At 44.5% G+C, this 27024-nt stretch overlaps 2 protein-coding genes across 6 annotated transcripts in view; one reads left to right on the top strand and one right to left on the bottom strand.

The window, feature by feature from the left end:
- Positions 1–833: 833 nt before the first annotated feature.
- Positions 834–4868, bottom strand: RGS9BP (regulator of G protein signaling 9 binding protein). The gene has a single exon (XM_034425702.3). The coding sequence runs from the start codon at positions 4199–4201 to the stop codon at positions 3488–3490; it is 714 nt and encodes a 237-aa protein (XP_034281593.1). The 5' UTR covers positions 4202–4868; the 3' UTR covers positions 834–3487.
- A 91-nt stretch (positions 4869–4959) lies between these two features.
- ANKRD27 (ankyrin repeat domain 27) overlaps positions 4960–27024 on the top strand; it is a 47897-nt gene continuing 25832 nt past the window's right edge. For 2 of the 5 annotated variants that reach the window (XM_087877217.1, XM_034425750.3), the window contains exons 1-12: positions 5032–5187; positions 10884–11018; positions 12253–12363; positions 12966–13122; positions 13979–14133; positions 14554–14613; positions 14710–14763; positions 14861–14926; positions 16503–16579; positions 17542–17663; positions 19106–19184; positions 21720–21852. In XM_087877217.1, coding sequence (XP_087733343.1) covers positions 10917–11018; positions 12253–12363; positions 12966–13122; positions 13979–14133; positions 14554–14613; positions 14710–14763; positions 14861–14926; positions 16503–16579; positions 17542–17663; positions 19106–19184; positions 21720–21852 — 1116 coding nt within the window. In that variant the 5' untranslated portion in view covers positions 5032–5187; positions 10884–10916. Of the gene's footprint in view, positions 5188–8050; positions 8176–10883; positions 11019–12252; positions 12364–12965; positions 13123–13978; positions 14134–14553; positions 14614–14709; positions 14764–14860; positions 14927–16502; positions 16580–17541; positions 17664–19105; positions 19185–21719; positions 21853–27024 lie in introns of those variants that run through there. The other 3 variants (XM_087877216.1, XM_034425747.2, XM_034425748.3) reach the window with 3 other exon arrangements.

The raw sequence follows: 27024 nt of genomic DNA, 5'->3' as shown, positions 1-27024 counted from the left end.
GTTAACATTCAAACGTGGGTCCTTCCAATGAAACGAAGACTGTTCTTTTCAGGTGAAAGTGAACAATACAATAGCAGCCGTTTGAATCATGCTACAATAAAGAGATGATGGGTACTTTAGCACCAAAAGGGAATACACAGTTTTGACATCCTTGTAGCTCCCAGCCCTGCTTCTAGGACCGTGATGACGAACCTATGGCACGCGTGCCACAAGGGTCACACGGAGCCATATTGGTGGGCACACAAGCTCAGCTCCGGCACGGGCTGATTTTCAGATTTTCTGGACCCACCAGAAGTAGGGAAACAGGCTGTTTCCTGCCTCTGGAGGGCCGGGGGGGGGGAGGGAAGGCCCGTGTTTTGCTCTCTAGGAACCTGAGGAGAGTGAAAATGGCCTTCCCCCCCTCCCCCGGAGACCCTCCGGAGGCAGGAAACAGTCTGTTTCCCTTCTTGCTGACTTCTGAAGTTGGCAAACATGTGTTTCCGGCCTCCGGAGGGCCTCTGGGAGGGCGGGGAAGGCCGTTTTCACCCTCCTCAGACTCCTAGAGAGGCTCTGGAGCCTGGGGAGAGCAAAAAACGGGCCTACCAGGCCCACCGTGCCAAAAGTGGGGGGAGCATGGAGAATGAGGTGAATAGAATTGTGGGTGTGGGCACACACGAGCACGACACACACATCCCGCGCTCCCCACGCTTTTGGCACGTGATGGCAAAAAGGTTAGCCATCACTGTCCTAGGACTTCCTTAAAAGCAGATATCTACAATCAACCGTCAAAATATATTGATGCCTTAAGAGTACCTGGGAATGCAGTATTTTCTTGCTTCCTGAACACAGGACTATTTATTTTTTGAGGTAACATACTTAGAAGATTTGCTTGGTTGCAAATGCAGAAGCTGGCTTTGACCGCACGGCGTCCATTAGTGCTAGCCACTCAAAAGTGCAAATTTAATTATTGATGTCTTTCTTGCCTTTCGGCCCTGTTCTTTTGCATATTGATTCAGGAGCTAAAAAGCTGATGTATTAGATACAGGTAGTCCTTGACTTACAACAGTTTGTTTAGTGATCGGCCAAAGTTACAGCCCTGAAAAAAAATGTGATTTATGACCGTTTTTCACAGTTACGACCTTTGCAGCGTCCCCATAATCGGGTAATCAAAATTACCCAATGTCTGGCAACTGGTTCATATTTATGACCATTGCCGTTTCCCAAGGTCATAGGATTACCTTTGGTGACCTTCTAACCAGCAAAGTCAATGGGAAAACCGGACTCGCTTAACAACCGGGTTACCAATTTATGAATTGCAGTGATCCACTTAACGGTGACCAGAAAGGTCATAAAATGGGGCAAAACTCACTTAACAAATCTCACTTAAGAACAGAAATTTGGGGCTCCATTGTAAGTCGGGGGCTACCTGTCAACAGATCTTATTTCTAAAAAGTTACCCATAGGGTTTCAGCTTCATAACTCAATGTGCTTTCAGAAGTTAAAGCTACTCATTTCAACGAACCTCAATTTTTTAGAAATTAACCCACTGAATCAGGGGATTTGCCTCCTAAAGCTTATATAAAGCAACACCTGCATCTGTCCATCTGCAAGGAACTTAATAGGATCAGTATACTGATCCTAAAGCCATGCACAACTGTAAAATGTGATGGGTTTAACAGATTGGTAAACAGAATTTTAGACACTTTATTTTCCTGTTTGTCTCTTAATAATTACATAGCAACTTGGAGGTAGTCTATACCTGTAGAAGGGACGTCGTTGACCTGCAAATTTAGCCTACATACAATGGATAACTCTTTGCTGCCAGATTATCTAATAATGCCAGGGACTCTAATATAATTTTTCAATTAATCAAGATAATAATCATAATTGGCATGACATCCAAACTCAAGAGATTTTAGGTTCATCTTAAAATTTGTATCTTGACTGACTTCGATTTTGAAGCTGTAAATCTTTTAAATTAATTCCATCTATGCAACTATAGAAACCAGTTTATTCAAGAGTCCCATAGTTTTCTCATGCATTAATGAATAAGCACACCCGAGAAGTTATTGTTAAAACCTTACTTCTCTCGTTTTAGAAGGAAAAGTTTTCAGTATCTGAAAACAGACAGGAGGTTTAAATAGAATTGCTTCCTTTAGGATTAAGTCTCTAAACCCAGAGGAAAAAGCCGTGTCTAAAATCCTGAACTGGCTGAAGATCTTGTCATATTTTAGTTTTAAAAACACAACACGAATCCCAGCATCAGTGCACAAAAAGTTAAGCCGAAAGAAACCACATTGTCATCTGATGCATGTTGAGAATTAAATCTCACTGAATTCCATGGGATTCAGCGGTACAGCAGTACACTTCACGAAGGGGGAACAGTGATTTACACTTATGGTGTAAAGTGTTTAAAATTGGCTAATGTGTTACTAAGAACCCATTGATAAAGGTGTTTTTTTTTTAAAAAAAAACCCTCCTGTCCCCTGCAAAACAAACCTGAAGCAGTAGTGAGCTGAAAATAACTCCCTATCTTTCTCTTAAAGGTTGTGGAAAGTTTTCTTCTGCAAATCTGCATTTTTATACCGCACGGAAACAACTTCAGCTCAACCTTTCATTCCACAAAGACAAGTTTCCGTGCCTCCATGCTTGCACATTGGTTTAGGGGAGTGGTTCTCAACCTGTGGGTCACGACCCCTTTGGGGATTTAAACAACCCTTTCACAGGGGTCACTTAAGACCATCGGAAAACACATATTTTCAATGGTTTTAGGAATAATTTTATGGTTGGGGATCACCACAACATGAGGAACTGTATTAAAGGGTTGCGGCATTAGGAAGGTTGAGAACCACTGGTTTAGGAGAAAAAAAAGTAACCCACTTCTTCAGCTTCAAGAGTTAATGCCCCCTTTTATATTGAAACCAACATATGCCCCTTTTCCATCTTGACCTCTGGTCCACAACATCACATGCGAATTATTATTATGACCCGTTTGTAAACATGAACCCAAGCTTAAATCACAAATCATATTTCCGTCCCAGTTCCCGAGAACGGTCTTCTATAAATAGCCGTCAAATCCCCTACCGTGGTTAAGTTCTAATACCCGCACATTATTAACTGTGAAAGGCCCAGCCAGCAGGCTTTTTAAAAAAAGAAAATATATACTGTATTATTATCCCCAGGGAGATCTCTTTTGTTTGGATCGACCATCCCAGAGTGTTAAAAAAACAAACACACACCAGGACCAGTGATGGGATTCAAATAATTTAACAACCGGTTCTCTGGCCTAATGATGTCTTCCAACAACCAGTTCACCAAACTGCTCAGAAAGTTAACAACTGGTTCTCCCGAAGTGGTGCGAACCGGCTGAATCCCACCACTAACCGGGACCCATCTCAGGCGATCCCGTCCTGTACCCCCCCCCAACGTCCAAGATCGCCAAAAAAATGTAAAAACTTCCCCGTTGCAAAGGAAGACCACTGCCCCACCACTTCTCCCTCGTCCAGCCTTAGGAGAGCTTGGCCACACACACCGCCAGGGCGATGGCCATCAAGAGGACGGCGGTGAAAATGATGCCGGCCAGGACTCTGCTAGGATCGCAAAGGCTTTTGTTGTCGACCCCCGAGACGGCACCCACGGAAGAGGCGCCCCCGCTGACGTTGGAATTGAGCTCGGCGCCGGGGTCTTGCTTGGCTTCGACCGTCCACCTGGGCACGTTGACCTTCATCTCCATCTCGTAGATCATCTCGCCCACCTGGTTGATCTCCTGCTCCAGAGCCGTCAAGTCCACCACGTCGATGTTGGCTTCGGCTTCGTATTTCATGTTCTGGACGCTCATTGCCCGGGCTGCCACTCCTGAGGTGCCTCCACTCAAACCAGTCTGGATGAGCGGTTTCTTGGGCACGTGGAGCGGGAAAGCCTGGCCCAGCTCCAGGGCCCGTCGCATGTCGCTCTCCAAGATCTCCAAGCAGGCGGAGAAGATGACCCAGAGGCGCTCGAACTCGGGCCTCTCTTCTTTGGCTAGAGTTTTATCCCGCAGGGAAGCCGTCAGCTGAGCTCGGGTCACCCCGGCTAACTCTTGGGCTTTCTGCCGGGTTTTTTTCAACTCCTCGCGGAGCTCCTGCGAATCCGCCGAACCCCCGACGGTCAGCACCAAGTGCCGGTAGCAAGCCGTGACTTTGCTGAGCGCGTCCAGAAGCGCTTTGCATTCCTCTCTGGCCATAACGGGCGGTGGCGCAAAAGAATCCAGCCCCGGAGGTGGGAAAAAAAAAAAAAAAAAAAAAACTCAAGCCGAACGCTCCGAGCAAGTTTGGCCGGACGGGGAGCGCATGGCTGGAGCCCGGGAGGACTGGCCCCGCTGCCTTCCCCGTTTGCAGTCCGGGGGCGCTTCCTCCTCCTCCTCCTCCTCCTCCTTCTTCTCCTCCTCCTCCTCCTCCTTCTTCTCCTCCTTCTTTTCTTCCTTCTCCTTCTCCTCCTTTTCTTCCTTCTCCTTCTTTTCTTCCTTCTCCTTCTTCTCCTCCTCCTCCTCCTCCCTCTTCTCCTCCTTCTTTTCTTCCTTCTCCTTCTCCTCCTTTTCTTCCTTCTCCTTCTTTTCTTCCTTCTCCTTCTCCTCCTCCTCCTCCTTCTCCTTCTTCCCAGCACTTGGCAACCTTCCTCGCCCTGCGCGCATCCCCGGAGAGGGGAGACTCAAACCAAAAAATAAAATAAAATAAAATAAAATAAAATAAAGTAATCAAGTCAAATCAAATGCAAGCCCCAAGCAGCTCCGAGAGGCAGGCAGCAGGCAGGCAAGCAGCGAGCGAGCAGTCAGTCTCCTTTAAACCCGGCCAAGCTTCGGGCCGGGCGCGGTTTAAGCGCTTAGGGTTAAATAGCGCGCAGCTGGTGCCGGCGGGACCATCCCGGGGGGAGCCTCCTCCTTCTCCTCCTCCTCCTCCTGCCGCCCCGCTGCTGCTGCCGGCTCCTCCTGCCCCCCAAGCTCCACCTTCGCCGGCTAAGCCAGCCAGCCAGCCAGCCGGGGCGGCTGCGACAAGGAAGGCCCGGGTTCATTGGCTCGCTTGCTGGGTAGGAGGATCCGCCTAAGGGAAAGAGTGGGGAGGGGGCTCAGGCTGGGAAGAGGAGAGAGAAAAAAAGTGGGGAGGGGATGCTGCTGCTGCTGCTGGCGTGGGGAGGGGGCGCAGAGGAAACCCGGCTCGGGGGCTTCGCAGGAAAGTAAGAGTCCGCTTGGCCCGGGCTTGGAGAGGTGGGTGGGTTGCAGGAAAGCGGGGTGCTGAGTCGTAGGTAGGTGGGTGGGGGGGTTTCCTTGGAAAGACCCCTTTCCCACCCCCCCACCCCCCTCTCCGGGTCTTTCTCTTCTTACTCCCAACGAGGAGGGGGTCTTGCTCGGTTGGGAACTTCAAAGCTTCCCAAAGCTTGCTTGCTTACTTTGCAGGCCTCCCTGCTCCCCGGAGCGTAGCAAGGGCTCGGAGACCCCTGCCCACCTCCCCACCCCCCCAAAAAAGGTGCCACTTCTACGGAGGGAGCTGAGTTTTAAGCAAGCCTCGCCGGCAAGGGGAGGGGGGGCTGCCTTTGGGATGGAGGGGTATCCGGGGCCTGAAAAGTCCTCCAGGGTAGGGGGTCTCCAAGCATTGGGCAGTTGAAGCCTGGAGGGAGGGGTCTTGGCTGGACTTGGAAGAGGGGTCTCCAACCTTGGGTACTTGAAGCCTGGAGGGCGGGGTCTTGGCTGGCCTTGGAGCAGGGGTCTCCAACCTTGGACACTTGAAGCCTGGAGGGAGGGGTCTTGGCTTGCCTTGGAGCAGGGGTCTCCAACCTTGGGCCCTTGAAGCCTGGAGGGAGGGGTCTTGCCTTGCCTTGGAGCAGGGGTCTCCAACCTTGGGCCCTTGAAGCCTGGAGGGAGGGGTCTTGCCTTGCCTTGGAGCAGGGGTCTCCAACCTTGGGCCCTTGAAGCCTGGAGGGAGGGGTCTTGGCTTGCCTTGGAGGAGGGGTCTCCAACCTTGGGCACTTGAAGCCTGGAGGGAGGGGTCTTGCCTTGCCTTGGAGCAGGGGTCTCCAACCTTGGGCACTTGAAGCCTGGAGGGAGGGGTCTTGGCTTGCCTTGGAGCAGGGGTCTCCAACCTTGGGCACTTGAAGCCTGGAGGGAGGGGTCTTGGCTTGCCTTGGAGCAGGGGTCTCCAACCTTGGGCACTTGAAGCCTGGAGGGAGGGGTCTTGGCTTGCCTTGGAGCAGGGGTCTCCAACCTTGGACACTTGAAGCCTGGAGGGGGGGGTCTTGGCTTGCCTTGTTGGGGAATTCTGGGAGTTGAAGTCCTCCAGGCTTTAAGGGCCCAAGGTTGGAGACCCCTGCTCCAAGGCAAGCTTGGGGGTCCAGCTTTCTTTCCCCGGCGGCCGGAGGGTCTCTCCAACCACCTTGGGCAAAGGAGCAAAACTTGGCAAGCCTTTCGCCTTTGTTTTTTTTGCAAAGGAGACGCACGGGAGGAGATTCTGGGGCTGGTTCCATGCGGGGAGAATTCTCCCGGGGTGGATCCGAGGGTTGGTGGTTTGCTCACCACGGGCCTTTTTCCTGTGCATGCCACGGTTTCCTCTTTAGAGGCGGGTGGGGGTGGGTGGGAGGAAGCTTGGCGTGGCCACTGTATGGGGCAACTTGTGTTGGTTTGGGGGGGGGCAGGAAACGAGGAAGTTTGCACGTGGAAGGAAACCGGTGTGTCTGGGACGCTGAGATAGGCAGAATTGGCATCTTGGCTTTTCCCACTCATTGAACCAGGGGTGAAATCCAGCAGGTAATTGACAGGTTCTAGAGAACCGGTAGCGGCAATTTTGAATAGTTTGGCGAACTGGCAAATACCACCTCTGGCTGGGCCCCAGAATGGGGTGGGAATGGAGATTTTACAATATCCTTCCCCCAGGAGTGGGGAGGGAATGGGAATTTTGCAGTATTCTTCCCCTGGAGTGGGGTGGGAATGGAGACTTTGCAGTATTCTTCCCCTGCCACTACCCACCAAGCCACACCCACGGAACTGGTTGTAAAAAAAAAATCTAGATTTTGCCACTGTATTGAACCTATGGCGTGTAGTTTACTCAGAAGTAAAACGCTATAGGAGTTCAGTGACTTTCAATGACTGTCTAGTGTGGTGTTTTTCAGTACTGCACTGGGAATGTTTTTAAAAAGTTCCTTGAGCAGCTCCCACGAGGAGCAGCTAAAGAGACTCAGATTAATTCAGTACAGTGGTATTTATTTATTTATTTATTTATTTATTTATTTATTTATTTATTTATTTATTTATTTATTTATTTATTTTATTTCTATACCGCCCTTCTCCCGAAGGACTCAGGGCGGTATACAGCCTGATTAAAAGCACAAAGACGGACAAAATTTAAAAATAATTTAAAATTATTAAATAATTGGCTCAATTATAAAACCCCCAAATTTAAAATCCCATATTTAAAACCAATTAAATCTAAAAGTGTTTCCCCACCTCCAAACCAGGGCAAATTTAAGTTGGGTGGGACTTCAATTCCCAGAATCCTTAGGCTCGCTGGGGAATTCTGGGAGTTGGAGTCCGCACAACTTAAAAAGTTGCCCAGGCTGAAAAAACAAACAAACACTGGTCTAATGGAATCCCACTGGATTTTTTCCCATTGAACTTAAAAGGTCTGGATTCTAATAAAGAACCCAAATTGCAGGAACTTGGCCCAATAATGTAGCACATGATTTTATCCCCATTTTTAATAAGCATGGTGAGTGTTAGGCTGAGTGGTGCTTGGCCTGAAATATGGATTCTGCTCTCGAGTGACAATATTACTGCAAGGTTTTAGTTATTCCTCAGGATTCTGCTCAAATTACAAGCATAGTGAAAACCCTTTTTTACAAATGCAAAATGTTGACACTGCGTTAACTTTATCACCTAGTGTGATGTTTGCTTGTACTATGGTTCCTCTTTTAAGTTTATTTTTATTGCAAAATTTTGGCCTAGTTTCTGTTTTTTGCATATTATATCTGGGTAATGGTTTCATTTTCCGATGTACCCAGTTTGATTTGATTAGGCAGATAGAAATAATGTCAAAACTGTTGTGTTTTAAAGGACACACCTTCCTGGGAAGTAAACTGCATGTAGATATCAAGAACTCAAATTTGTTCAAGTGGACATACAAGCATGCAAGGATTCTTCTTAATATCTAAATTGTATCAAGTCACGTGCTTGTGGTATGTGTAAATAGCATTGTACTGCATTTTATCAGCTAACTTCCTTGGGTAGAGATGTTGACAATTAACTTTGAAGCTATGCCATAACAGTGTTAGCTGCGCAATAAACACATTTATTGAAGTAGCTATTGCTTACGGCACTGTTTCTCAACTTTGGCATGTGTGGAGAATTCTGGGAGTTGAAGATTTACATATCTTCAGTCAAGCTGCCAAGGTTGAGAGAAATAGATTTACAGTAGTGACTTTGCAAGTATTGTAGATAGCTTCTGAACTGATATTATCATGGAAGAAACTAGATCAGAGTTTCCCAAACTACTCTCCATGCTGGCTAGGGAATTTTGGGACTTTACGTCCAGAGATCTTAAAATTGCCAAAGTTAGCAAATATTGAACTAGATTAACTAGATTTAATCTTGCATGCAACACAGAAGTTATTTTCTGTTGAGTTTCTTTTTTTTTTTTTATTTCCCAGGCAAGTGATTTTCCTTCTATATTGCTAACCAGACTTAATTGCAGTTAAAGCTTGAGCTTAGAAGCTGGCCTGTTGTTGCCACTTTTAATAAATGCACGAATGACCACTTTTTAATCTAAAGAAAGTAGTGTGCAAAATACTCTTGAGTGCTCAGGGTCAAAATATTTATACAACTTCTCTTTAACTGGTGGAGAGTCATTGTTTCTTCCCTGTCTTATCCAGCTACAATAAATAGGTTATCTGTTATCTCTTATTAATTGGCTCTCATCAGCTGTTTGAATGACTGTTGATTTAACGAAAAAGCTTCATGTGTATCTACTCCAAACTGAAGTCGTTTTGCTGCACGAGGGTGGGTCAAATTGGTTGGAGATTTTAGAAATTCCCGAAAAGAGCAGAAGTTCCCTTGGAGAAAACTTTCTTGGGGGTGGGGGCTATAGCTTTGTGGGTTTTTAAAGGGCAAATTATTTCTCCCTTTTGATTCAGTGAAACCAAATGTGTCGTTTGGACTTTATTGGCTGAGCAAAGTTCTGATTGAAGACCTCCCCGAAAATAAGGCCAAGTGCTTATTTCAGGGTTCAAAAAATATATAGACAGGGGCAAAATAATACTTTTTTTGTGGGTTTTATCTTCCGTGGTCACCGTGGAAAATGTTCCCAGCCAACGGAAGGAAAAATAGATCATGCTTTACGTGTTGCATTACCACTGCCAAGCCGGAGCTTCAAAATAAATCCAAAAGAATATGTTTTGGCTGCTGTGCGTTACAAAACCTTGTTTGTAATGGCAGGTACGCCAGAACAGTTGATCGTAAATAAACCTGCTTGATGTTTTTGTGACTCTTCTCATGAAGAATTGGAATGTGTGGTGATGAAAACCAGCATGTGACCAAGAAATTTTGTAATATTGTGCTTCTTGTGCTCTAAAACTTCAAAGGGCTTGTGATGATATGTTTGCCAAGCCAAGCTCATTCTGTGTAGAAAGCTCATAGAATAGATTAGAATTCTTTATTGGCCAAGTGTGATTGGACACACAAGGAATTTGTCTTTGGTGCCCTTAGAAGGTTAAACTATTTTTTCCATGTATTCCAAGGGTGCAGCACAACATTTCTAAGGCTAAGGAGCCGTTGTGTTATTGTGTAGTGGCCCGTACGTGGCCTGTGCGGCTGGTGGCTGATTCGGACAGCGAGGAGGCTGGTGTAGTGCTGCGCCAGCAGCCTGTGCAGCTGGCACTCGAGTCGGACAGTGAGGAGGCTGGAGAAGATGTGGTGCCAGAGGCGGGGATTCAGCCAGGGCCTTCAGAACCTCCAGAAGCTCCTATAAGTGAAAAGGAAGAAGAGGAGGAGCCTCTTCTCGATGCACGGGCACACAGAGCTGCCAAAAGGCAGGAGTGGCTCCTCAGGAGGAGGTCTCCTTGAGAGTAAGGCTTGGGGCTAATTGGCCACTCCCTTAGCCTATTTAAGGAGGACCGCTGACTGAAGCAATTTGCAGGGAACAACTTCGTTCACTCTCCTTTGTGCCTTGATCTTAGTTCTCTGCAAATTGCTTCTGGGCTTTCTAGTAGGCCATCTAATTGTGTTTCCCGTCTGGTTTATCTGGGAGAGCTGACATGAGAATAGGAAGTTGGAGAACCTAGAACCAAAGTCTATCCCATGAAAGGAAGAGAGAAGGAACCCTGATCCACCAACATTTTCTTGTAATGGGAAAGCTTCTACAGGAAACGGTGTAGGTACCAGGTTAGTGGAGCAATTGCCACAATAATTTTCTCTGTGGCAATGCAAGAATGCCACCAAGCAGTAGTGGTACAATCCTCAAAGGAGGAGATCACTTTTGAAGTAGGAGGCAACACCTAGGAACTTGACTAATGAAAAAAATATTAAGAGTTGGATCTGATTATAAATTGGGAAATTACCAGAAAATCCTGAAGTTCTAGAATGGACTGAGAAATGGGGAAAAAAAACATATCTCAGAAGCAAGAGCTTCTTATTACCAAAGAACCTTACAATTTCAGTTGAAATTGAGCAATTGAATTTGCTTCAAGGAAGTCATTATATTTACCTACTACCAACAACCTGCTGTAGCATAATGTATTTTGGATAAAAGAAGGCAGAGGCTGCATAATAGTAGAACAAAGAACTTCCTTAAAAGATAGTAGCAAATTCTTATTTTGGTAATTATTTTCTTTGATTATGTTGCTTTGAATTTGATTGTTTTTTGGTTTGGGGGTTATGGATTAATTTACAGAAAGCTGCTGGAGTGGATATTTTGGTGGCACCTATGGCTCTGTATGATGAAGATCTCTTGAGGAACCCCTTCTACTTAACCATGCAGAAACGACGACCGGATCTCTGCAGGAAAGTTGCCGAACTCCGTGGAACGGTAAGTAGATTAGGATGGCTCCCAAGATTCTCTTCTAGAAGGGCTGAGAGTGGGCATATGTTTCATCTAGGACAATGAGGGCTAACCTTTTTGCCATCGCGTGCCAGGAGGAGGGTGCGGGGGGGTTGCGTCCGTGTGCCCTCACCCATAATTCTCTACACCCAGCCGGTGGGACCGGAAATTGTCAAACGGGGTATTTTCGGCCTCCGGAGGACCTCCGGGGGTGAGGGGTGCGGAAGGCTGTTTTCGCCCTCCCCAGATTCCTAGAGATGCTCTGGAGCCAGGTGAGAAAAAGAACAGGCCTTCCCCACTACCCAGGCCCTCCGGAGGTAGGAAACAGCCTGTTTCCCTACTTCTGGTGGGCCCAGAAGACCTGAAAATCAGCTGGCTGGCGCGCCGGAGCTGAGCTTGCATGCCCACTGATACGGCTACGTGCACTACCTGTGGCACGCCATCACAAATCTAGGACAATGTTTCTCAATCTTAACAACTGTGTGAACTTCAGCTCTTAGAATTCCCCGGCCAGTAAGGGAACTGATCTAGGGACATGTTTATTTAAAATAGTTACGTACCACTTCCCACTGTAACGTCAAAAGGGTACTTTTGTGTCTGATCTACACAGCGAAAGGACTGGGCACGTGACCCTGTGTGTAACTGAGGTATCACAGGGCTGTTGAACATAGCTTCTATGACTGGAATAATTTGAGAAGTTTCTTTAGCAACTCCACCATGGAGCAATTAAAAGTCACTCGGATTGATTCAGTACAATGTAATCTAATCTATGTTAATCTTTGACAAGTTGAAGATGTGTGGACTTCAAGTCCCAGAATTCTCTTAGCCAGTTCACCATTCTGGGAGTTGAGGTCCCCACATCTGCAAGATTCTAAGGTGGACAAACACAAATCTAACATATGTTGGTCTTTGACCTCAATAAAGGTCGACTGATAATCTAAAAATAATTGATATGTATTTCTTAGTTCTTGGAGAACGTGCACTCAGCCTTTTATTTGCTTGTTCAATATTTGATGAAATTGGAGATAAAGCAGTAGGGGATTAGGCTCTGCTTGTTTTTCATAGTTAAATAACAGAGTTGGAATGGACCTTGGAGGTCTTCTAGCTCAACTCTCTGCTAAGCAGGAAATCCTATGCCATAGTTTGATTTCTAATATTGTAGTTAGCAAAAATGTGATGGATTTGGGACCCAACAGTAACATCGTCTTAACTTTTTCCCTAGATACTGGTACCTTGTAAAGGCAGTCTTTCAAACAGCATCATTTCAGCTTGCCAGTTTGACTCTTACATCCTTAAAGCAGCAGACAACAATTTCCACACTTTGAATGGAAAGGTAAGGATGATAGAAATAATGGGAGCCAGTTCAGACTTGGATGGATAATGTTTCTGCAGCCTCACCTGTAGAATAAAATGCAAACAGATTCATTCGTGATGCTCTGAGAAATGCGATAAACTAGCAAGTTTTGATTAAAGAATTTATTAATCTGCTTAGGCTGCATTACCTAGACACATTTTGTCTGTAAGGATGGTAATTTCCACGGCTGGTGATTTCCAGAGCTAAAATCTTTGAGCTGCAGAATTCTGAAGGTCCATGCGAAAGCAAAAAAAAGATTGTGTTTTTGGTATCTTTTGCTGCATTCGGTGGGTGCCTGAACAATTGCAAACTAGGTATAATATCCATAGTGATTTTCAACCTTCTTAACCACAATCTAATGAGATTTTAGCAGTTATTTCTCTTCATGAGAGCAAATGATCTTGTAGAAGTTCGGCTATTTTTAAATCTTGATTTAATTTTGGACATCTATAGATACTATTTCGGGAACATTGTTGGCGCCTCTGAGCCTGCAGGTTATGTTGCTTACGGTGGTGTTTTCACTGTTTGCTCTATTCAGTTATTGAATTTTTCTTTTGCTTTGTCTCTCTTTCCCTATATAGGAAGTCTTTATACAAGGAAATATGATCGTCCTTGGGGGTGAATTTAACCAGCGTTGCTCGATACCTATTCTCTTTGAGGAAACGTTTTATAATGACAGGGAAGAGAGCTTTAACATCCTTTGCATAGCTCATCCTCTAGAAAAAAATGAAAATAAAGGTAAAAGTTTTTCTCAGCATTGACCATAGATGATTGATCAATTTTGAACGCCTCCTCTCTCTGCATGAGTAAACTACTTTTTCAGTCTGAAAGGGAATTGTAAAAAAAAAAAAATTAAAAAAATGAACCTGCAGGAATGAAGCTTAAACTCTCTTTACACCCTTGTGAGGTGTAGCTAAGTTCACCCATTGCATTCAATCCTAATAGGGCTTCGTTGAATTTTTGGCTGGGCATCTTGAATGAACCCTGCCATCTTGGTTTCTAAATTTTGTTTGTTGCTGTGGAAATCCAGCTAATTGTGGCTTAATCAACCAACCACGTTTAAGCACAAACCATGACTTTGGATAATGTGTCAACAAGTCACAACACAAGCAGACTCCAGGTTTGGCAGTAAAACCATCCTAGTTTATAAGCCTTCCTTTAATATCTGCATCTATGAGTTTCGAGGGACGCGGTGGCTCAGTGGCTAAGACGCCAAGCTTGTCGATTGAAAGGTTGGGAGTTCAGCGGTTCGAATCCCTAGTGCTGTGTAACGGAGTGAGCTCCTGTTACTTGTCCCAGCTTCTGCCAACCTAGCAGTTTGAAAGCACATAAAAAAAGCAAGTAGAAAATTAGGAACCACCTTTGGTGGGAAGGGAACAGCGTTCCGTGCGCCTTTGGCGTTTAGTCCTGCCGGCCACATGACCACGGAGACATCTTCGGACAGTGCTGGCTCTTCGGCTTTGTGAGAGGGAATATGTATGGGGGGAACCTTTACCTTTACCTTTACTATGAATTTCACTGTGTGAATTTTCCTCTGATTCTTGGAGGGAGCAGCGATCTTTTCTGTCTGCTGACAAGTTCCTTCCCATTTCAGAACCGTCCTCAACGACATCCAACTCTTACTCCTTGAAAAACATGGAAGACGTGAAAGAATTCTTGGGAAGGCACGCAGAAAAATTTGATAAAGCCATCGCATCTTTCCATAGGACTTTCAAGGAGCATGACAGGAAAATCCTGCGACACTATATAGTTAGTATTTCCAGTGAATTTAATAATACGTATGGCATACGTACAGCGTATGGCAAAAGGATTAAAAGCATTAAATTAACATTTTTCCAATCTCTTTAACAATCTCTTCTATATGGGGAAGGAGGCCGACTAGGCCACACCCACCATGGCCACACCCACCCAGCAACCGGCCAGAGAACCCCTTGCTAAAATTTTTGAAGCCCACCCCTGGTTAAAATGCAGTTTAAATGGTTAAAATGAGGACCCAGGTTGTTGGGGACAGTATGCTGACTCTGTAAACTGCTTAGAGAGGGCTGTAAATTGGTGTGTAAGTCTAAATGCCATTGCTATTCCAGTAGGATTTGGCTGGTATTTTTAAATGCGTGGCTATTCTTAGCCCCCCAGTCCAGTTTTCTCAATGCACTTTGCTTTGATCTTCAGGATTCTGTGAACGCCCTCTACACCAAATGCATCCAGCAGCTGTTGAGAGACTCCCACCTTGTAAGTACAGATGTGCGCATGTAAACATCCGGCTGTGTGTTTCTTAGGCAAGCCTATATGTTCATTCTGCTTTCTTTTCTCCCAAAAATAATTTAGAGAATGCTTGCAAAGCAGGAACTTCAGATGAACCTGATGAAACAAGCGGTGGATGTGAGTATCCTGGATGGGGGGGGGGTTAGGCTCTTGGTATCCTCCTTTGAGCAGACCTTCAGAATCCTTTCTTCGCTTTTTTTATTTCTTGGTACAGATGTACGTCCATCACTCTCTTTATGACGTCATCTTCAAATACGTGGGGACCATTGAAGCCAGCGAGGTAGGTACCCAGATGTGCCTCCGGTCCTCCCCTAGCCAAAGTTATGTTGGGAAACACAGGGGTAGTTTTTTCCCCAGGCTGAGAATATAAGAATCGTTGCATCGTTAGGGAGGGTCCCTCGTTGCTGTTGTGGCCCACCAGTGGCCAGCCAATCTGGCAGCAGATTCAGACCGTGAGGAGGTTGGGGAGGAACATGGTGTCGAGTCCTGCCGGAGCTCGCCATCAATGGGGTGTGTGGGAGACCTGGAGTCCTGGAGTCTGGGGAAGGCTCTGATGAGGGCTCTGATTGGAGGCAGAGAGGGGGCCAGGGCCGTCTGACAGTTATCAGCTGCCTTCAGAGTCGGACATCAGTGAGGCAGATGAACAGCTGGAGTCTGTTCCCAATGTACGCATGCACAGAGTTGCCAGACGAAGGGAACAGCTAAAGAACAAGGGTCGACTTGGGAGTAAAGCCACAGGTGGACGATGAATGGCCCCTCCCAGAAGGAATAAAAGAGGAGCGAAAGGGGGGAGTAGAGTTTGCAGGAGACAATTAATTCATTACTGCATTCTTGCCAAGTATTGAGGAGTCTGAAAGATATCAGCCTGGCCACTCTCCAAGCCTGATAAAGGTCGGTAATTGTGAACTGTCTTGAAAGACTGTGGGAAAGGAAAGACTTTGCTGGAGAGGAATTCACTGTAAATTAAATAAAAGGGATTTATCGGGACGAGGACTTGGTTTCATGCTGCTGGGGAAGCCTAGGTCAGAACAATTGTATCGAATGGACATTCCTTGCAAAATCTCATGTGTGATTCTTAATTTGACAACTTGGGTGTGTAAGACCTCTGCATGAGAACTTGGTAAATTAGGGAGAAAAGTTCCTAGAATTAAAGGGGTAAATCAGATCTCTAGAGTATTTTCCTGGGTCCCTCAGAAAGCCCCCTTCCCTGAGGTCCTACAACTTAGACTGGAAAGCATTCTTATTTATATTTATATTTCCTAACCTCCATCTCCCCTGGAGAGTGGCTCTGGCCTGTGTACAATTTTAATTCTTACAAGAAGGCGGTAACATATCTGTGTGCCAAACCATAGTGCCAGTCTACCAGCCTTTCAAGCCATGGAGGAATAGTTTGGTCCCTTTTTTGCTTGGGAGGTGGCATGCTTTCAGAGCTGCTGTACCAGCTTTGCTACGGTTTCTGCTTGAGAGGCTTTGGCTCGGTGGTGAAATCTTCCGAGGTTTGCCATTGGTTTGCTGTGCACGCATGCGCGGTGTGTGCCAAACACACACTTTGTACGCAGGCACACCGCAGGCGCTACTGCGCAGCGTGGAAAAAGAAGGCTTAAGGTAAGTAGAACAGCGAGGGGAGAGGGAAAAGCTGTGCCGAGCGATTTATATTCGCTAGAAAATTTGCCCGAACCCGGTAGCCTTTCACCCCTGTTTTAGATTGTGTTAGTTTCTTTTCTTTCTATCAAAAATATAGAGGTTGACTAGTAGAGTCACTGGAGCTATGGTTGCTCAGGGGTGCTAGGATGGTAAATGAAGTTCCGTGAAAAGCCTCTTCTGTCAGGATTTACAGTGATGTCTTCCCTGCTTAGGATGCTGCTTTCAACAAAATCACCCGAAGTTTACAAGACCTGCAGCAGAAAGACTTGGGTATCAAGCCCGAGTTTAGGTGAGTTCTCAACTACTTTTTAAAGCAGGGGTCTCCAACCTTGGCAACTTTAAGACTTGTGGACTTCAACTCCCAGAATTCACGGTCCCTCAGACTGTTGGGGGGGCCGGACTGGCTGGGTGGGCGTGGCTAGGTCATGTGACTAGGTAGGCGTAGCCAATTCAACAGTCCGTTAAACAATGCACACAAATTAAACTTTAATTTGTTTTGTTCCTGGGGGTGTTTAATTTGCTTTTGTTTGCATGTTGCTCTTTTGGTTGTCTTTTCTTTTTACTAGATCGTTTAGGACTCCTGTTTAGGAGTCTAGTGGTCCACTTCAGGAAACTCAGTTTTGCAGCAATTCTTCTCAGCCACAAGGAGCTTGAGAAATCTCTCTCTGTCTCTGTCTCTGTCTCTCTCTTTCTCTCTCTCTCTTTCCTTCTCTCTCTCTCTCTCTCTTTCTTTCTGTCTGTCTCTCTTTCTCTCTCTCCCTCTCTTTCTCTCTCTCTCTCTCTCCCCCCTCTCTTTTTCTCTTTCTCCTTCTCTCCTTCTCTCCTTCTCTCTCTTTCTCCTTTTCTTTCTCTTTTTCTTCCTCTCTCTTTCTCTCTCTCTCTGTCTCTTTCTCTCTCTCTCTGTCTCTCTCTATTTTCTGGAGGCAGGGAAGGTGAAAAACAGGCCTTTTTTACCTGTTTTTTTGGCCTCCTTTCACTTCCCACCCACCTCCAGAAGCATTCTTCAGGCTAAAATTATTGAGCTTACCTTTTGGTTCCAGCCTGCAGGGCTCCCAAAAGCAAGTCCTGCGCTCTGCTAAAGGGTGGGCGGGATGATGTGGGTGGGGAACCTCGTGGTGGTACGTGGGCTGGATTAATTGCTTCAGCAGGCCGCCTGCGGCCCGCGGGCTGTACTTTGAGGACCCATGTTCTATTCTATTTTGCACCTGTTCCCCTCTAAACTTTTTTTCTTTCTGACGGTGCCTGTTTCAGTTTCAACATCCCACGGGCCAAACGGGAACTGGGGCAGCTGAACAAGTGCACCTCTCCACAACAGAAGCTCCTTTGCTTGCGGAAAGTGGTCCAAATCATCATGCAGTCTCCAAGTCAAAGAGGTGCGTCACTGGCGGGGATGAAGTCATCGTTTCAAGGAGTTGCTTTTCTGTCCTTTTGAAAGCATCCTCCACAAGCTTTTAAATCGGGGCCCAGATTTTGCTTTTTTTTGCATTACTTTGGAAAACAGAGGATGCAACTTAACTTTCGCGTGGAAGTATCTTTTTTCCTATATGGAGAAATGCAGTGCAAGAGCTGGGATGAAAATTGCAATTCACTAGTAGTGCTTGAACTTCTGGAGTTTCTTTGAAGGCTTTTCGCTTCCCACCGAAGAAGTTTCTTCAGCTCTGACTGGATGGTGGGGGAATGTAAGGATTTCTACTTGTTGCAGACAGCTGATCATTTGCATTCTTCTAGAGCCCTTGAGTTGAGCCCACCTGGAGGTTTGTCTGTCTCCAGGTGAATGCAAATTGTTGAGGAATTTGCAGAGCAACCCTTGAGTAGCAAGGGTGTGCGCATGAAAGCGACTGAGAGCAGTTAGGAAAATAACACAGCCAACACACAGATACACTGGGTTGTGTTTACTTTCAGGAAATAGTAATAAGGCACAGTCCAATAAACAATCCAAGTCATACACAGATAAAGTAATAGATAGTAAAATAATAGTCCAGGAATTATCCAATAACAATTGTCTTCTTACCAGTCGTTGTGTTCATACACATAAACAGTTGCAAACAGTAGCAAACACAGCAAACAGCAAAGCGCATCAAAAAGCAGTAACGAGCATCAGAGAGTCAAATAGCGGCAAAGAGAATCAAACCAGGTTTCTAGCTCCCTCTTAAGGACATTGGCTACAGAGCTAACCAATCAGGACACAGGATGACACAGTAATACAGCAGTCTTAAAGCTATATTGATGGTTTATATATTGCCAACCCAACAAGTTAGGTAAAATCATTTCCTAACACAAATGACCAGGTATCTGCAAGGAGTATAAATCCTTACATTCCCCACCATCTAATCCGAGCTGAAGACGCTGAAGAAGCGAAGCATCTTCAAAGAAAAACCAGAAAGTCCAGTTGTCTCTTGAAAAAGCACTTTTGGGGGACAACCATGACCTGAGTGACTGAGAATCTCCATGGACATCAAACCTCTGGACTTTTGCGTTTTCAAGTCCACTTAATCCTTGACCCCAATGGTGACAATTGGAATAATTGGAATAATTCTGGGAGTTGAAGTCCACACATTTTCAAATTGCTAAGCCTGAGAAACAATGTTTTACAGGGTAGCTTCATGGGAGAACAAAGCTCTTAAGCCATTTCAAAACTGCTACGAATTATGATTAGATTAGGCACTAATTTATAATTTGATTTAGGTTTGGCGTTGTCGATCTAGAGTCTAGGAAATCTCCTATTCTAACATGTTTCCAAAGCGCCTAAATAGAACGATTGAGGTACTTTTTCTAAAATAGGGTGCATTTCTTTTCTTCTCTTTTTCCCCTCCAGTTAACATGGAGACGATGTGTGCCGATGATCTTCTTTCTGTGTTGCTCTATCTCCTTGTGAAAACAGAAATTCCTAATTGGTATGTAACCCGCTTTCCCCCGTTTCAAAGAATCCTATAAAGGAGAACATTTGTAGCTCAAAGTTGAAATGAGGGGGTCCTTGGTGCTCTCTGAGCTCGCTAGTTTTATTGCCGATGTTTCTTTACCCATGTAACTAGGTAACATCAGTGCTCTGATGAAACATTATTAGAGAATCCACCTTGAACAGAACATTATAGCCACACTAACTTAAAAAATAATATTCTCACTGAACCTCAGAGCTCAAGTATTGCAGTAGCTTCTACATGGGGATGTTTTTGGAAGCCACTCAGAAGCTTCAAATGATCCGGAATGAGGGGTCCTTGGTGAGGGGTCTGAGCTTGATTGTTTTCTTGTCTACAAGAAATTACATTACCCAAACTAGGTAACATCATCAGTGCTAGATGATGATGATGATGATGTAGCACTGATGATATGTATCTCAAGGATAACAACAATAATATAACTTTATTGTCATTGTACGTGTATACACAGTATACCCATACAACGAAATTCACTTAACACCTAAAGACCAGGTCCAACACACATAACAATCCCCAAACCCACTCCCACCCACCACAAATTCCCCACCCCTAAATCACCCAAATATCCACACAACAGACCAAGTAATGCTGTCCAACAGCTCACTGATGGTGGCCCTTTAGTTCATTATTGAGTGCAATTGAATGCACAAGAGCCTTGGTGGCGCAGCGGACTAAAGTGCTGTTAAGTAGCACTTAGCTGCCAGCTGCCTGTAATTACTGTAAGTTCAAATCTCACCAGGCTCAAGGTTGACTCAGCCTTCCATCCTTTCGAGGTAGGTAAAATGAGGACCCGGATTGGGGGGGCAATAAGCTGACTTTGTATAAAAAAGAACACCGCTTGGGGGGGCGGCGAAAGCCCTACTAAGCAGGTATATAAAAAAGTATGAAGGCTATTGCTTAACGCATTGTAAGCCGCCCTGAATCTCCGGAGAAAGGGCGGCATATAAATCGAACCAATAAATAAATAAATAAATAAATAAATAAATAAATCGAACCAATAAATAAATAAATAAATTATAGCTCTGGAATAAAAACTATTCAGAAGACGTGTGGTCTGAGTTTTAATTGTTCTGTATCTTCTGCCAGAAGGCAACAGTCCAAAAAGATTGTAAGCAGGATGAGAAGAGTCTCTGAGAATGTTATGCAACTTCCTCAAAAAAAAAACAAAAAAAAACCCAGCAGCATCCAAAAATGCCAGCCCTACTAAGCAGGTATATACAAAAGTATGAAGGCTATTGCTTAACGGATTGTAAGCCGCCCTGAGTCTACGGAGAAGGGCGGTATGTAAATCGAACCAATAAATAAATAAACAAACAAACAAACAAGCAAACAAATAAATAAATAAATAAATAAATAAATCGAACCAATAAATAAATAAATTATAGCTCTGGGATAAAAACTATTCAGAAAACGTGCAATCCGAGTTTTAATTGTTCTGTATCTTCTGCCAGAAGGCAACAGTCCAAAAAGATTGTAAGCAGGATGGGAAGAGTCTCTGAGAATGTTCTGCAACTTCCTAAAAAAAAAAAAAAAAACAGCATCCAAAAATGCCAGTATCTTCTGAATACTAAACAGAATACATACATACATACGTACATACATACATACATACAAATACATATTTGCTACTTTAGAGCATCACCTAATGCAGCTCAGACATTATGTGTTTTTGGTCATAGATTTTGAAATGTGTATAGGATGTTATGAAAGAGACCTTGAGCATTATTTGACGCGATGTGCAGATAGAAACGAAACATCTGCCGCTTAACTGCTGTATTTCCATGGATTACATGGAATTATGTGCATTAGAAATATATGCAGGTTCTTGGATGTCAGTTGTAACTTAAAGCTGATTTTTAATTCTTTGTCTCTTTGACTGTCAAAACCAAGGATTAAAAGCTCACACATTTTTGTATGTCCGCACCACACAATACTCCGTGGTACTTCTTCAGAGTTTGGTACTAAACGCATTGGGGTGAGTTTTATAGCAGGGTGAGACTAGGCAAAAATAAAGCTCAATAGCTAGACATTTTTGGAGCTTATTTTCTTTAAGTGCAATATGCATTATATAATCAAAATCAGTGGTGGGTTGTTACCGGTTCGCCCCGGTTCGGAGCAGCAGCTGCAGGAGGCTTCACCCACACCCGCCCTGACGTCATCAAATATGATCTGCGCATGATTTAAAAATATTGTGGCTTTGTGCCATGGGTGAACCTATCTTTAATTTCTCCTGGATCACCATGATAATCAGGATGAGCCTTATAAAACGCAAATAAGAACTGTCTGCTTCCTTGCCAAGAGTAAGCTCAGAACTTATCCGAGTTGAAATACAATACTTGTTCATAACTGAAAACTCGAGCAGACTTAAAAACAAGTATCAGAAAACGTCCAGGTCTGTTTAATAGATAGAAATCGGGGTCCAGTTGCACAAACGATTGTTGTTGTTGTTTTGTTTCCTGGCAATGGCTGATGTAGTTTTTATTCCCTGTCTAGGATGGCAAACCTGAGCTACATCAAAAACTTCAGATTTTGCAGCTCAGCAAAGGATGAACTGGGATATTGCTTGACCTCAGTTGAGGCTGCAATAGAATATATCCGTCAAGGAAACCTCTCTGACAGGACACCGGTAAGTCCCTGTAATGCCGTCTATCCTATCCCAGCCTCAAAATCTCTCTAATAGTGTCCCCTTTTTGTAGGTCTGCAGGATTCTACCCATGTTGTAACAGGAGTCCGGAGAGCTAGCTTAGAAATGCATTTCACTTATTAAAGCCAGGTCATTACCCTGGGTAGGCCGCTCAAGCGTTTTAGCAACCGAAGCCTTAGGCTGGTGAATGATAAAGGCTGATGTTAAAAAAAAAAGAAAAAAAGGGACGTGGTGGCTCAGTGGCTAAGACGCTGAGCTTGTCGATCGAAATGTCGGCAGTTCAGCGGTTCGAATCCCTAGTGCCGCAAAATGGGATGAGCTCCCGTTACTTGTCCCAGCTTCTGCCAACCTAGCAGTTCGAAAGCAGGTAAAAAATGCAAGTAGAAAAATAGGGACCACCTTTGGTGGGAAGGTAGCAGCGTTCCGTGCGCCTTTGGCGTTGAGTCATGCCAGCCACATGACCTCGGAGACGTCCTCGGACAGTGCTGGCTCTTCGGCTTTGAAACGGAAATGAGCACCAGCCTCCTAGAGTTGGGAACGACTAGCACATATGTGCGAGGGGAACCTTTACCTTTACCTTTTAGAAAAATCTGTTTTTGATCTTGTGCTTATAAAGAGCATGAAGGACAAACCCAAACTGAAAATTGCACGCTGCAATACACACCTTGCGTAATGTGGCTTGGTTTTTTCTGTGTGTTTCACTTGTTAGATGCAGGATTCCAAGGCAGGAGCTGATTTTTAGTGTTATTTTTACAAATCCAGCAAGTTCTGACAGGTTCTTGAGAACTGGTAGCGGAAATTTTGAGTAGTTTGGAGAACCGGTAGCGGAAATTTTGAGTAGTTCGGAGAACTGGTAGCGGAAATTTTGAGTAGTTCGGAGAACCAGTAGCGGAAATTTTGAGTAGTTCAGAGAACCAGTAGCGAAAATTTTGAGTAGTTCGGAGAACTGGCAAATACCACCTCTGGCTGGCCCCAGAATGGGTTGGGAATGGAGATTTTGCAATATCCTTCTCCCAGGAGTGGGGAGGAAATGGGGATTTTGCAGTATCCTTCCCCTGCCATGCCCAAGCCACGCCCACCAAGTCACATCACACCCACCAAGCCACGCCCACAGAACCAGTAGTAAAACAATTTGGATTTCACCACTGGCTCAGTCAAATCATTTAGAGCCTTGCTGATGCATTAAGTGGAATATATTTGAGCAGCTTTACATTCTGGGCTGAGCGAGGGAGAGTGAAGTGCTAAATCCACAACCTTTGTGTGTCAAGACGTAACAGCCGAGTTACAGTAATTTTTCTGCCAGCAATAAATGGTTTGGTTTGTAGAAGGTGTGGTCACATGTCACTGAAACCGTAGCTGATATTGCAGAGATATTTTAGAAGGCACTAATGCTTTGAAGGCACTCTGAAGATATATTTTTTAAAAAAGCTGATGGATATGGAACTTAAGGTTAGCAATTCAAGGTATTTTCTGGAACGAAGATAGAGGTAGCTGGCAGATTTTAACCAATAGTGATGGTTATTTTTTTTATCTTCAAAGCGTTGCTAGATGCTTCATTACTGTAGGTCGTCCTGCCTTTTCTTTCAGTTTATGCCATCTAATAAAAATCTAGCAGCTTCCATTGCTCTGCATTTAAGTTGAAAGCTGGATGTAATGTTATAAAGCATCAACATTACACCCTGAAAATGCCCAGGACCTCTTTCACAGCCGTTTAAGGCATAGTGAAGTTAATTTATTTGTTCCATTTCTCTATGCCTGCCCATCTCAGTCAATAATTCTGGGTAGCTATAGTTTTCCCATAATGGGCCAGGGCTTTAATTGATCTGCCAGTATTCCTTTTGTGACTGGAAATATTCTTACAGTCATAAGATCATTTCCTCCTCCTCCTTTTCTGTATTGTTAAGAGGTTTGAGGAATAAAACACATGTCTTCAATCATGTGGAGGCCTAAATCACATTTCAGTATTACTGAAATGTCCACCTCTGATGGGCTCTGGAACTGCTCACTGTTAGAATATGGCTTATATCTTGTCCCTGAACTAGTATGACCCCCGAGCTAGTTAGTGTGGTGCCCTTCTAACTTAGATATGCCTCTTGAACCTAATCGAATGTTAGATAACTTAGCATTCTGGAGCTTAAGCCAGTGTTGAATTTTCCATGACATGAAGCGAAAGGTCTTCAAGACTCTCTTCCACGATCAGAAATACCGTATTTTTCGGCGTATAAGACGCACCTTAGATTTTGGGGAGGAAAATAGGGGAAAAAAAAAATTCTGCCTACCAGGTATTCATCTGGCTAGCGTCCTTAGTCTGGTCAGCTTCAGCACATTAGTTCGCTGGTTTTGAGCACCTAGCTGGGGATAAAAAACAGCTTCTAAAACACAGCTGATCATTGGAGAGAGAAGCAATGAGAAAAGCAGGCGAAGGGCGGAAGATTGCTTCACTCGTTAGGGCTGAAAAAAAAACTTCCAAAACCACAGCTGACCAGCGGAGGGAGCTGCAGTGAAGTTCGGAAGGGATAAGAGAAGGCAGCAGCTGTTCCGGGTAGCCATTTTGGGTACCGTGCATCGCGTTTTAAGCCTCCAAATGCGATGCTCAGAGCCCAAAAACATAAATCATTGTCGGTGGCAATCTCTGCAGGCAGGAAGAGGCCGCACGGAGGCCGCCGGGTGGGGGCCACCGGGTGGGCGGGGCGACATTCAGAGTATAATTCGCACCCAAATTTTCAGCCTCTTTTGGGGGGGGGGAAGTGTGTCCTATGCTGCGAAAAATACGGTACATATGTTGGAAGTTGTAGCTTGTCAACTTTTGCCGAGCCCCAGGTTCCTCATTTCTGCTTTAGACAATAGAGTTACTACAAAGTTGATGATGACAAGAGAAACTTCCAAAACCTTAGGTGCTCCTGATCTGAATCGAAGCTGGAGGAGGTGGACGTGATAACCTGAATGGAAGCTTGCGCCTGTGAGCCATCTACAAAGAATGGAACTTTAGGGGTTTAATGGCTTGGTTTTGGGATCACTTGATGCTGAAGGCTTGGGGGATCTTTTCTGGCAAACTCTTCACTCCTCTTCTGCAGTTTAAATCACTTTTGCAACGCTTTCACTTTGCGGTGGGATATTTTCTCAAGCAAACTTGTCTTTCCCTTTCTAAAATGGCAGAGGTGGATCACAAACGTTGCTTGTCAGATCTCAGAGCCAAGTTAAATTAAAAAAAAAAAAAGTTGTGTGGAATAGCATGGAATGGTTGCACTTATTAATAGTTTGCCTGCAGCTATTTGGATGATTGTTCATAGCTTGTTACTCTGCTAACTTCTGAAGACGTTTAAGGCAAAAATGTGTTGGGATGACGGAGAGGTTTGCTGCCTTCTGTAAAATAAAATACATTGATAAATCTGAGGATGTGTGCAGTTCTTTAAAGTAAAATGAGTCAATAAAACATGCCCAGTTTCCCAGTACTTATTTAATTTTTTTCTTGGTACTTTTGCTTAAATGCAGCTATCTACACCTGTTTTTAAAACTTATTTCGGATGTTAGAACATAGAACACTTGGAGGGAAAATCACGAATGGCTGTATGTATGTTTCTTTGCAGAAGATCTGGATTTTACAGTGTGCCAATTCCATGAGTTTCATGCTTCAGCTTTTTGGCCTAACTTGCATTTAAATCCCCAATGCTGTGCGTACATGACAGGTTTAGTCATGGTAACTGAACTGCAGCTTACTCAATCTATCTGCTCTATATCTTAGGAAGTAAGGAAAATGTTTGGTCAGATATATGCTGGGAACTTGGGGTGCTGGCCTCTCCCCCTTTACTATCTGAAAATATCTTATATCTTGTGAGGAGTCAGATTAAGCCAAAATGATTTAGCAAAGTATATATCTCAGTCTGAAAGATGAACTAGATTGGGGTGGTATATGAAAAGGAAATAAGTAATATTCCTTATCAACTAGAATTGATCTAAGCTGACTTGCTAATGTTCCTTCATTACCAACTGGGACTGCAATCCGTCTTGATTCAGGCTGCAATTCTTTCAGAGATTTGGGGGTGGGGGGTGGGGGGGGGGCGGGAAAGGCAAGGATATAATCCCCTGGGTTAAAAAGTGTAAAGGCTGCCTTCTCCACCCAAGTATACACCAAAGATGTTGGACTTCAGCTCTTTATGGGCTGTGCTGTCAGGATCTGTTGAGAATTAATAACACACCTAGAAGGACCCACTTTTCTCATCCTTGACTCCTATGTTTTGTTGAGCATATACCCAAGGATTTCTGGAGTGGTTGGCTGAAATACCCAGAGGTCACCAGGTTGCCTGTTCTTATCTTAAACATGGGTGGGAAGTCTTCAGCAGATGAGATCATCATCTATAGCAACACTGGTTAGGTTGACACGATGTGCTGAGTAAAACCATTTCATTTGCGTTTAGCTTGGCGCAAATCAAATCAAACCTGGTGGCTCAGCAGACTAATAGCATTGTGATTAACACCAACTGTCTGCAATTACTGTACGTTCAAATCTCACCAGGCTCAAGGTTGACTCAGCCTTCCATGCTTTCCAAGGTAGGCAAATTGAGGACCCAGTTTGTGGGGGCAATAAGCTGACTTTGTATAAATATACAAAAGTATGAAGGCTATTGCTTAACGCATTGTAAACCTCCCTGAGTCTCCGGAGAAGGGCGGCATATAAATCAAATTTCAAAAAAAACACTTTCTTATAGACCTAGGCCAGCATATTAGCTTAGTGTAGAGGTGAACAGTGTCATTACAACACAGTTGATTACAAAATATGTGTTGAGCCTTGAATGAATCACAGCGGCCAAGTTCATACTTCATGGCAACTACAAATGATGGTTTCCAAGCCACAGTGAATTGACATGTGACATACCAAGCCTAAAGCCAAAGTGCGTCACAACTTTGTTTGATTAAACAAACTTAATTATTTCTTCCCTCTGACATGCAGAGGATTTTCGCGCTCTACCACTGTTACAGCTTTCGTTCTCCTACCTGTTCAACATGTCATTTCACATTTGACCCTCTATATTTTTACCTTCCTGGGAGAGAATTGCTCAACATGATTGGCCAAACAAATGCATACCAAACTTTATAATAAAATAAGAGCAGTAGACAAGGGCATTGCAAACCTATTTAGCCAGTAGTAAGGAAGTT

This window comes from Pantherophis guttatus, chromosome 11 (genome assembly GCF_059756535.1).
Source record: "Pantherophis guttatus breed Tessera chromosome 11, ASM5975653v1, whole genome shotgun sequence".
Classification (NCBI taxonomy): Eukaryota; Metazoa; Chordata; class Lepidosauria; order Squamata; family Colubridae; genus Pantherophis; species Pantherophis guttatus.
Note: the sequence above shows the minus strand (reverse complement) of the source record. Positions and strands in the feature narration are given on the sequence as shown.

Bases quoted from the DNA above. Each gene is read 5' to 3' on its own strand.
- RGS9BP (XM_034425702.3), bottom strand. From the start codon at position 4,201: ATGGCCAGAGAGGAATGCAAAGCGCTTCTGGACGCGCTCAGCAAAGTC.